The following is an 11,802-nucleotide window of genomic DNA, read 5'->3' as shown; positions in this document are numbered from 1 at the left end:
TCCCTAGCTCAGGGCAGTAACATGTTTCTGAAACTCTGTCCTGAGAACTTTGATTATAGATCCTCATTACCTGAAAAGCTGTCAGCTTAAGTAATATTTTTAAATGCTGTCTTACATGCAAACTGTTTTATAAAGTGGATCAATATGTGAAAATAAAGAATAGTGTTTGGGTGCTATTCTTGTGGACTGCTGCATACAGCATTCATAAAAGACTGAACAAAAAGCAGTCAAGTTAGTACAAGAAGTTACACTTGCTAACACTTTACCAAAAGACTTCAGGCAATGTCCAAGGATGCACGCACTTCTATAACAAAGTGCAAGAAAAGTAATACATAACAAAAAAGAAAAGAAAAAACGCATCTCTTCTAGGATTGTATTTTAGACATATATTTTGCTGAAAGCACGAACGGAAGTCAGCAAGTATTAACCACAGTTACTGCTTTTTTTTTTTAAAGCCAAAAACTCTCTTTAAGTTCTCCTAAGTACCTAGATTCTCACCAAAGTATTCTCAGGACTTAAAATCCTTCTCCAGTTAAAATAAATATTTCTTTAAAATTCTGTAATTCTCCTTGTCATTCTCAGCTATGAAAATAAAGCAGTCCTTTGTATTCTAGCCTTCAGATTGATTTCATGGATGTTCATCACAGAAAGCAGCTTTGGAACAAGACGCAGATGTGAAAGAGTGCACAGCCAGCTGCAGTTACACCACCTGTGTTCTTTCACACAAGAAAATCTGGAAGCCTATATGGCATCACACAACTATTTAAGTGGGCACGGTTATTTGCTCAGGGTGCAGAATGATCCATTCTTGGCAAATACTTAGCACCATGTGCTGAAACTTACAAACTGATGTTATCATATGCAAGCCTAAGAACTATTTGCTAACCAGTGTTTTTTTCAGATGTTCCTGGATCACAGCTACAGGAACAGATCAAGATGATTCCAAGGGAGAGGAGCAGGCTACTTCACCTTTGCCTTGTTTTACATCTGCCCCAGGAGCATTCATGTCAGCAGGAGGTATTAACAGGCTGACAGTATTACAGGAGGCTAAAGAAAGGTAAGCAAAGTCACTCAACGTAATGCCACTATTGTAACTATAGAAAGGCATATTAAAATTGGTGTGATACAAAACAGACAAATATTTCTTATAGCATCAAAACAGGAGCGTCTTATTCTTTCTTAAAGCAAAATGTATAACAAAAGGCAGTATTTTTTTAGACTAATTGATACAGCTGGGGAAAAAAGATGCATTTCAGCCACACAACCCTTTTCAGGTCTGAGGTCACCTTTGAGGATCAAAAGGGGGTTCTGTGTGCCCCAAGTAATATATTTTTCCCAGAAATATCAATTGGTCAATTAAAATATTCTTCTCAAAAGCTCGCTCTCACTTTTATCCTGTGACAACTAAAACACAACATGGAAGATACTGGTTTTGAACCTCCTTCCTTCCTCTTGCTTCCTTCCTCCTCTACCAGCAGGTGGGGCCACGCATCAACCATGAACTTGCCCAGGTCCACTCTTAATGTCAATTTGTAGTAGTACTTGCAAGCATATCCCTGTCCTCTCTGTGGTGCTTACAAAGGCTTTTTTAGTTACTATCACCCTGATTTTATCCCTGTGAAAAAAATCCTCTGCCACACTTTAATGCAGCTTGCAAAATCTTTGTTTTCATTAGTGATAAAGCAGGTGGCAAAAGCTTTGTTTTCAGATGCATGTGCTCATCTGGCAGCTAGAAATTTGCCTTCTACACCAAGAAATGTGACCACAAGTAGCTGGCAAGGCTCTCTGGCATGAACCTGCCCCATTTCTCAGTGCAAGTCAAAAGCAACCAACTTGTGAAGTTCATGACTGCAGGGCCACTCTGACTACTGCAGCAGGACAAAGGCTTATGCTCAATCTGGGCTTTTTAGAATGAATCCAAGGGCTTTGGCTTGAACGGCAAATCCATTTACCAAATGAGATAGTGATTCATCACTTCACCCCATAATTTCCTTTTTCCATTTGCCTAAATCAGGAGAGATGACGACTGTTTTCTTCCCTACGGAGGCTCCAGGCTCGCTACATTCCACTCACTCTTACGTCTCCTAATTTACAAATGTAAATAATTTTCAGAAACGCAATTGCTCTACTGGCTTTATAGCAAAATTAAAGAAACACATCCTACAGCATATTCAGTTCAAGCATGCACAAATGGTTCTATGCTCTCCGTCAGTTTGGATCTTTGTCAGACATTGCATAACCTGGTCTCTGAAAGGAAAGAATTTCCAAATGTTCCGTGTCATTATCTTCATCTAATTTGATGATCTGTATCTGTTCTAGGAGAAAAGTGTAAAGAAGAAATCTATGTTATAGTTTCATCACAAGAAGGAAGAACTTCAGATTATTTTTAGGCTCTAAACTAGCTGAAATGGTACGAAGTGTCAACATACACCACCCTTTTATGTTACACAGGAAACTGCAAAACATCAAAACAGACAAAATATTCATATAAAGTTCTGGTCTGCCCTTCTGCAATCTGACCTTCATTTCAAAGTGGGAATTCAGCATTCCAAGTTAAATCTGAAAGTATTTCTGTTAATCAATCAAAGCTTTACACTCCAAAGTCTGCTCAAGATCAGCCTTCACCAGGTAAAGAAATAATACTGTATGAACCAACTCTGAATGTATACAGCTGTATCAGATGAGCTGAATCAAAGTTCACAAAACTCAGCTGGACTCAGAACAGCTTATGCACTTTTCATTTTCAAAGAGTTGGGCGAGATGGGGCTAAGTGAGAGGAACCAGCCCTATGTAGCTCCAATTTAAAAAAGAAAGCATTTCAAGAAAAAAACAAATCATATCAAATCTTTACTGCTTCACATAACCTTCAGATGTCTAGTGGAGGGCATAAAGATAACCTTATGCTGGGTCTCCACTGTTGCAGGTGCCTTGATCCCTCCAGCAGCAGCCCGTCACCCTTGCCTGGTGAGAGAAGAAACCTCAGGAAAAGGCAGCTTGGGCCAGTGAGAGCCTCATGCCAGCAACAGGAATTAAATCTGCCTTGCCATAGCCCTGACCTGCACGAGGCCTGAAACTGAAAGGTGCTAGAGACTTCCTGGCGCTCTTGTATCCCCTTTATTTTCATATCTTTTCAAATGCAATTAAAAAAAAAAGCTCCACAAACTCAGACTAAATCTACTTCTTTACTGACAAAGGTAAGGAGAAGACAGGCAAAATGCAACAGTGCTAAAATTTCAGTCAAGGAGCCCCAGTTCTGGTCTTGACCAATGGTTCCAGAAATTTAAATGGGTCATGGATAAAATAAAAATCTGGGGAAAGATTTGACCTAAGTGTTGTAATAAATAAATGAATGTTTTAACAGAATTTGAGACCACCAGCAGTTTTATTTGTTTTCAGATTGGCTTTTAATATTTAAAGAGCTCCCTATTTATAAGTAAGACTGTGACTGCGTAAGACACTGGCCTGATGAGCAACTCTGCCCGCGTTACTAGCCCCATTGACTGCAAAGTCTGTTCAGATGTCTATGATTATTTGTGTGTGAGTACCACAGCATTGTGAATACTGGCAGTATTGTGCCTCAATATTGCAATTTTGGTCTAATACATAACAGCCTGGACATTCATGAACAAGTGATCAAGCTTAACAAGGCCAGAGGAAAAAAAACATTCAGAATAAATAATTAAGTATTAAAGAGTATTGAAATGATTAGAAAGTATTTTCTTAAAAAAAACCTATGTATGCGGTAAAATTAAAAGAACTCATATGATTATATATATACAATCTTTAAAATCTCCAATTAAGTTTCTGATATTCTTATTCAACATACACACAACAGGGGTACATACAGAATTGACTCTTCACAGAATGAAAAAAGTATATAGATTACAAATAACTGAGGTACATTTAAGAAGACTGATTCCCGTTCCCTATTAATTTGTCATTTTGATACACACCAGTTTCAAATCATCAAGTACTAAAAATGTAAACTTGACTGTATTTGGTCAAGCAAGTTTCATACCACGCATTAATTTACTTGAATTAAAAGCAGGGTGTAGAGAGTAGTATAATCCTGGGAAGAATCTTCTGGCCCACTGCCCATTACATTGGCTGCTGGACAGTCTTAACTCTGCTATTCCCTGCACCAAATCTTATATACAAAAACAGCGAAGCCACCTGAAAGTAAAACATACATTGCTACACTATTCTTTATCTGAACCGTATTTCCGCCTGCACCTCTGGTTTCATTTCTGTATCATTCTGCTCACTTAAAAATTTCACCTTCAACTTGTTTTTTATAATACTTTCAGTGCAACATTTCCCAAATTTGTTTCTAAGATTTAAAGTGCTCTCTGCCTTAGTTCTTTACAGCAAAAAGATCCGTAAAGAGACCATTTATTATTATTTTTCCCAATTTCTTATAATTAAATATACATTATTTTAAAAGCAATTAAACCTGACTCTTGAGCTATTTGGAGCCCATTCAAATTTCAGTGTTTCCCCTAATTCTGTGGAGGGGGGTCTAATCCCTGATCCTAGGGCATTACCGAAGGTGCCTAGCCTTTTACATGAAACTTAAAATCTTTAATTCAACAGGAGTTATGGGAACTTAGGTTTTTTTTTTTAATCAGAAAAATACAAGGCTGGATTGCAAGCCGATTTTTAAACATTTTGGAGCATGGCAGGGTCATGTGTGCAGACTTTGAGATTAAGATTCCCAGGTAAATTAGCACATTTTCTTGTTTCAAATCTCCACAGTCCCAAGCTATTAAAAATAAACACATTGTATGTAAATAGTACTCTGTCTAGAGGCAATAAACTTGAGTTTAGGAGAGCTCTAGTCAATAAGGCTTGGAGCACTGTCTCACCCCAAGGAAGCAAAAAAGCCTACATTTAAGCAGAGCCCCCCAAATCTGCAGCACAATTTCCTAGAGTAACTCCCAGCAGCTGAAACTCCCATAAATGTCTGTTACAAACACGGTCCCGGGGCAGGCTTGGAAACTGCAAGATTAACACCAGGACTTCCAAGCACAGTGCTGTAGCCAGCTCACAGCACGGAGCTGTGAACAGGAGCATCAAGCAAGCACCAGTACAGAGACAAAGCAAGTTACAAAGCACTACTTTAAGTTTAAAGCAATAAATGTATCAAAGCCTGGGATGCTGGTTACTTCACCACAGCATGCACATATAAAGAACGAAATTTTCTTTCCACCCTCAGCCTCTCAAAATGACCTGTCAGCATTGAGGTGTCTATCCAAAGAGCCATGTTTATACTGCAGTTACACATGATGGAGACAACCATCTCCTCAGGTGGGTTAAGAAAAAAGTCAATGTTACCTGGTGAGCACATATTAATATCCAATACAAGGAATGATCGAAGAAGTAATAGTGTTTTCTTTCAAAAGCAAATACCCCGTTTTCAGAATTAATCTAATGAGAAACCATGAGACTCTAATGACTAGAGGCTGAGAGTTTGAGGACTTAAGAAATAGGGATAATATAACTTAAAATGCCACTACACCCCCATCTGCCCCCACCTTCATTCTAACAACAATGTACACCTTGGCATTATACACTTGCAAGCAATTCTTGAGTGCGTAAGGACATTGCTATATCAAACAGTCCAGTTTTACTCTTTATTAAGCCCCCACCAACCTAGAAATGCTTCTGCCAGGTTTCCACTTGGTTGCCACACACAATTTTCTGTATTTCCATTCTTATCTTCGTTGATTATCAGCACAGCTGAAAATAAACTTATAAGAGGCACTGTTATAATAATAGGGATGGAAGCTGATAAACTGATATCCCAGCTTTGCAAGTGATGCTGCTAAGATTTCTATGGAGGCAGAGGATGATGATACTATTCAGGACTATGGCGTCACTGTGAGAATCAGGATCACATGCTACAACTTGTATTTCCTACAGCTAGAAACACTGCGAATTTAAGAAGTATTAGATGTTGAAGCAATATAAGCCATTCTAGACCTCTGAGAAGTGAAAGACCAATGTAAAATCTATCCTAAGATGGACTTGGCTTGTTGATATGTAAAACCCAAATATCTTAATGTCAGTAGGTAATGGAGACAAATCACTTGGAGGAAGGGTGATTTTTTTTTTTTACCCTAAAGTCTTTCCAATTAAAAAAGAGAAGACTTCTTTCTTCTATTAAAAAAGAGTTCTGATCAAATTCTGAGTTCTGCACAACATACTGTTGCAAATGTAGTTAGAAAGCAACTTATGTTTAAACAAAGGAAATATATTCCTTTGTTTATATAAGTGCTATTTTTTCTACTGCATGCCCTACCCCCAAAAAAGTTAAGTCTGAATTTCTCTTTATCATCATTCCATTGTTGATTTTTAAACACCTGCTCTTACCTTTAATGCCACAGGTAAACCTCCATGACGAAGTACGTATTTTTTGCTGTTAGCAAGAGATTTATAATGGGAACATACTGTTTATTTGGAATTCGTACCGTCAGATTCACCAAGAAGTTCCTCAATAGTGAATGTGATGAACCACGAAGGGAAACACTTCCACCAGCTTCTTAGAAACCTAAAATAAATGCTACCCTGTTCATTCTCCATGTTAGTCTTTACAGTTGTGAATTATAAGCACACTTTCCAACTTCTGAGATGTACCTCACAGTAAGTTACTGGTCTCTGTGGTGCCTGAGACAAAGCACGTGAAATTACAAACCATGTGAACTAAGTATTATGAAGTAGAAACAATTCCTAATTGACTGAAATGAGCCATCCTCCAAAAAAGCTGGCCAGCAGGTATTATACACATAAATGTAGTGCCAGACAAGTCTATGAAACAAAAATAGCTGAAAAACATGGGAGACACACACACACGCCTTCTGAGACCAGTACTCACCTTGTTGCTCACTCTCTGTTTCAACTTTTGCAGGACTTGGTGCTACAGGAAGGGGTCGAGGAGGACGAGGCTTCGGAGTTGGGGGAGATATTTTTTTTCTTCCAATGTACTCTACATAAGTTCCTGGGAAATCCCCCCTCTCCCCTGTGGTTTCATTAAAGCCATTTAACCAACCAATTTCTTCAGGCTTTGCTTCTTCCCCTTCACTGAATCCAAGTGCTAGTAAGGTACCTTTATTCACAGTTAATACATCTCCTAAGTGCAAGTCAATGTCTTCTTCTCGCTCTTTTTTGTAGTCATATAAAGCTCTGTATTGATATCCTTCGGCACTCATCTTGGCAAACGATTTAACATTCAAAAGTGTTATTAAACAGTATCAAAATGCAATTGTCCAGTTATATTTTTATGTACAGAGAGATTCAAGATGTATTAAATGGGATAATAAAAATGTCAATAGCAATGTCTAAGTAATAAAATCCACCAGAGAATCAAAAAGCACCAGGATCTGTCATTTCACTGCTGATGTTTTTACTGATGTTATTTATTCTGAGTCAATGATTGTTGCAGAAGTATGTGTTCCACTTCTTCTGTGTCTAGCAATATTAGTTCCTTTTCTGAGCTTGCTGGCACTTCTGGGTCTCCATACTCAAGTTCAGCTGATTCTTATAGCCCGTCACACCTTCTTCAGATGGACTTGCCACAGATTGCCCACGTACCTTAAATACTCTGCCACCGAACTCTGCACACATGCTCTTCCTGGAAAGAGAAGAGAAAACTGGTGAGATCATTTCAAATTCTCTTGATGATTGTGAACTTGGGATTCCACTTATGACTTAAGCATTCTGCAACCCTGGCAGAAGTTGTATCCCACAAAAGCGCCCTAAATAACAGAATAAAGCGACCTCACAACAAAATCTGTCAGCTAACGCTTGTGTTTTTCTGAAGGATGTATGTCTAATTACTTGAACCAAATCTGCACCCCTGCAGTACGAGGCATGCTTCCTTCTCTGTGGCTTATGGCTACTTAAGTCTCAGAATGAGAGGGCTAAGCCCCGGAGCTATCCCTGTAGTGCAATATCTAACCTGGCAGCAAGATTTTGTATGTTATCTCCCTGAAGACACATGGCCACAATCCTTCCCCACAAGAGGTCCGCCACGACAGAGGAGGAGCTCACTGTAATAAGCAAGCGCTGATGCTCACCACAAGGGTATTCAAATGCCTGCTGTTTATGCAGAGGGTGAGGATGGGCAACAATCCCCAGCCCAAAGCCTATATTCCAAGAACCTATGGGAGGGAGGGTTTTTTCATAATCTGCAGGAGAACCAAAAAGTCCAAAATCCTTTCACTTGATGAGTACCATATTTGTTTTCTTAAAAAGAGGGGCTTCCCCAATCCCCCTCTTCCAGATGTTTTTTAATGTGTTTATGGTATAATACTAGAAAAACAATCAGCAACTGAAACAGGCACACCCAGACCACCTAAGCAGCACTAGCAGGAGGAAAGTATCAGGGTGTATGCTTAAATTACGCTAAAGGCAAGAGAATACAGGCCTGAACATTTGACTCAAGGTTGCCCAACCATAAAGTAAAAAGAAAAAATATGACTAAAAAAAATCAATTTAGAAAACAGTAGCTTAAAGACATGTAGAACAGTGAAAGTCTTCTAAACATTATTTCAACTGTTACTCATTTTCATCTACTTAAAAAGACAAGCCCAATCATAATTTGAAATGCTACACTGGGAACCAGAAAGTGCTAACTACTCAAAGTTGCATTGAAACTCCTAAACTATAGCTGAATAAAAGGCCCAAGGGGGCTATGTAATACCAGTAGGTAAAATATTGTTTGTGTACTATGTACTTAGTGTACAGAAAGATTATTTTTTTGAGAAACGCTCCCTTTTACATTGCAAAGAGACACCAGTAGATAGGGCTGGAACATGGAACCTCTGACAGCTCTTTTCCACACCATTTTCTCTAATGCCTCAGTCATCAAGGCTCTGAAACATGACTAAAGTTTCTGACAAGCTAAAAAGTGTTTATAAGAATGTATATGGGCTTCCTTTGCCAGTGAATGACCCTGATCCCTAATTTGTATGCGGCTCCTCTTCAGTCCATCAGGTCTAAATATAATTCCCTGCAGCTTATTGCGCAACATCTCTTGTAACAGAACACAGAGGAAAATCTTGTAAGTTCTCGAAGAACTTCCTTACCGTCCCTTGCAACCGGCTTTTGCTGTAGGAAAGAATTATCTGAGCCTGAATTAGACTTCTCATTTCAAAAAGCCTACACACAAGTATTTATTTTAATAACTTGCAAATCTATCCACGTGGATAAGGCATCCAGCTCCCACCAAAATTTTAATGAGAAATTTCTGCAGCCACTTCTGAAAAACCAAACTATGCTGCTTAGCTCACACTACCAAACATCACAGACTTCACAATTAACGTGAAAAGAGTTTCACTGATATTTCATTTTGCCTCTTCTACCAGAGGAAAGCACACAGACAAGAACTAGAGGGAAAAAAAAGGAAATAAAAATCTAAAGCACAAGTATCAATTAAATTGTACAGAAGCCTTTTCAAAAGCGCGGGTTCCTCCCACTTCATATAGCAAGGGAACAAAATGCACTTACACACCTTAGATCTAAGTGTTGGAGCTAATCTAAATGTTTGCAATAAAACCAACTATGCACAGCAAAACCTGCTAGAAAATTACCACTTTGACTACATTAAATATTCTGAAATATTTATTTTCTTTTTAAGAAAGGTTCAACAAGTGCTCTGCTACAACTACTCATTTCGTTCCTACTGCCTACGGGTATTCTGGCAGTCAACAAAGTCAGTCTTCTAAACATTGCATAATTTAACTGACTTGACCTACTCCTCTGATCTTTTACTATCAAATATATCATAGCAACTTTATGGCCAGATATTTAAAATGAGTACTTGTGTCTCTTACACTTGGTCTGACAATACAGAACTGGAAATGTAATAACATAAAAACTGCTTATGACAGTTTTTAAGCATATTTTAAAAACTCAAAACCTGAATCAGAGAGGACAAAAGGTCCGATTTACTTGCATGTTAGAACAATTCAGTGCAGTTATGGTAGCAAAGTTTCCCTAAATCCAGTTTCCCTGGGGCTCAGAGCTGCAGTACCGGTTTACACTCACTCCTCAGCACTGCCTTCGATACAGGGCCCCCAGCATCCCATCTCCTGACTGATCCACGTGGGGTTCACTGGGGCTCAGAGCTGCAGTACCGGTTTACACTCACTCCTCAGCACTGCCTTCGATACAGGGCCCCCATCTCCTGACTGATCCACGGTTCATGTACCTGGAGGCACTCCCATGGGTGAGCCATGCTGAATTTCTTGGATTTATGCCTTTTTCTACTCTCATTATCTGTCAGGTTGGGGATGGAGGAAGACTCAGACTCCAAGAACCTTGCAGACAGCCCTAATGTAGGGCCAGATACCGGTTCTGCACACCAGTCCAGTAAATCTGCAGCGTCTCCAAAGAGCCCTCTTTGACAGTTCTTTACTTACTGCTCTGTTAAGATCCTGTATAAACGAATACCCTTTACTCCAAGTGAAGTTACATGGTTTCTACATTCAGATATTTTGACTCAAACTGACTTAAGCTGATTAGTCTTAAAATAAATAGCTTGGAGACCATCTTAAGTAGAGGGGAAAAAACCAAACCAAACACATTAGGCAAGAAACATTGTTATATTTGAGATGATGTATTACTGGATTTCCATTTGGCGGGTGGAATGGAAAAGGAGGAAGAAGTATTGTAAAAGAATCAAACGCTCATTTGTTTTTTATTTACTGCCTAAGAGCTTGATCCCAATGAAAGATTCCTGAGTTCAGGCAGAATTCTGGTCTCTCAGCAGAATGGTTTATGTCGGGCATTTCAACAGTTATAAAATTTAAAATTCAACAGAAAGATGCAAGAGATTCTTGTAAAGTTAAGTGGTAAAGGAAGAGAACATGAAAGCTTCCCCTCCACTCCCCCCTTCTCCCCTTGTTAAAAATGATGTCTGGCTCCCACTCCACTGGTACCCAAGCATTTCTTCCCACACTAGCTAGCATTCCTTTGGTGACTGAGAACAAAAACTTTACTCCGTGAACCCATGTTACTACCAGCCCAACCAGAGGGTTGCGCAGGTGTTACTGATACAGCACCCCTATACAAGACAGCAAAGATTTTCTCCACCTTTATATTAACACATTTAATAACCATATTTCCTCATACTGCCATCTCTCATACTTATTCCAAAAATCCCTAGGGAAACAGTGCTTAACACGAACTTCCCTTCCATTGCAGTTATGAGCTTCATCAATAGAAGAGCAGACTACTTAGGGAGGCACTGAAATAATGAGAATTGAAGTGTAAGCAGGGAATTTGCTTGGAGACTGACTCTTCTCCCCACTAGGTGTCTACACACCTGTAACTCAAACTGCAGTTATCTCTGAAGTACGATGCTGCTGCTCTCCAAATGGAAATGACCAAGTACCACATCGCAACACTATTTTCTGGAAGAAAGTGAGGTCCATGATATATCGTGAAGAAGGAGATGCATGCTTGTAATACCTTTATGCCACTTCCAGTCTTTGAAAGAGTGATTTTGAGCCTATGGACATTCTACCGCCGAACAAGTTCAAATACGTACACACGGAAGAAGTACATTAACTTCGCTGTGGACACTGTAAAGCACGTCCCACTCTGAAACATGTCAAAGACTTTATACGGACTGCAAAGCTACGGAAGAAGGCAGGGGAGCATGAAGACCACTTCAGAAAAATCATTAAAATAATAATAATTAAAAATCCTAGGAAGGCAGTACAAACTGAGCTTCCATGCTGTCAAGCAGCCGTCAAGCTAACTCCTCCGGGAGTCCTGCACCGACATGCACCCGGGCGG

The 11,802-nt window shown here is 39.3% G+C and overlaps 1 protein-coding gene across 1 annotated transcript in view; it reads right to left on the bottom strand.

The window, feature by feature from the left end:
• Nucleotides 1-7,208, bottom strand: part of LOC104077955 (phosphatidylinositol 3-kinase regulatory subunit alpha-like) — a gene marked incomplete at its 3' end in the record, with an annotated part of 35,790 nt that extends 28,582 nt beyond the window's left edge. The window contains exon 1 of the mRNA XM_009579380.1: nt 6,875-7,208. Coding sequence (XP_009577675.1) covers nt 6,875-7,208 — 334 coding nt within the window. The remainder of the gene's footprint in view (nt 1-6,874) is intronic.
• Nucleotides 7,209-11,802: the final 4,594 nt, after the last annotated feature.

Source organism: Fulmarus glacialis, unplaced genomic scaffold (genome assembly GCF_000690835.1).
Source record: "Fulmarus glacialis isolate BGI_N327 unplaced genomic scaffold, ASM69083v1 scaffold25096, whole genome shotgun sequence".
Lineage (NCBI taxonomy): Eukaryota > Metazoa > Chordata > Aves > Procellariiformes > Procellariidae > Fulmarus > Fulmarus glacialis.
This window is presented reverse-complemented; position numbering and strand designations above follow the sequence as displayed.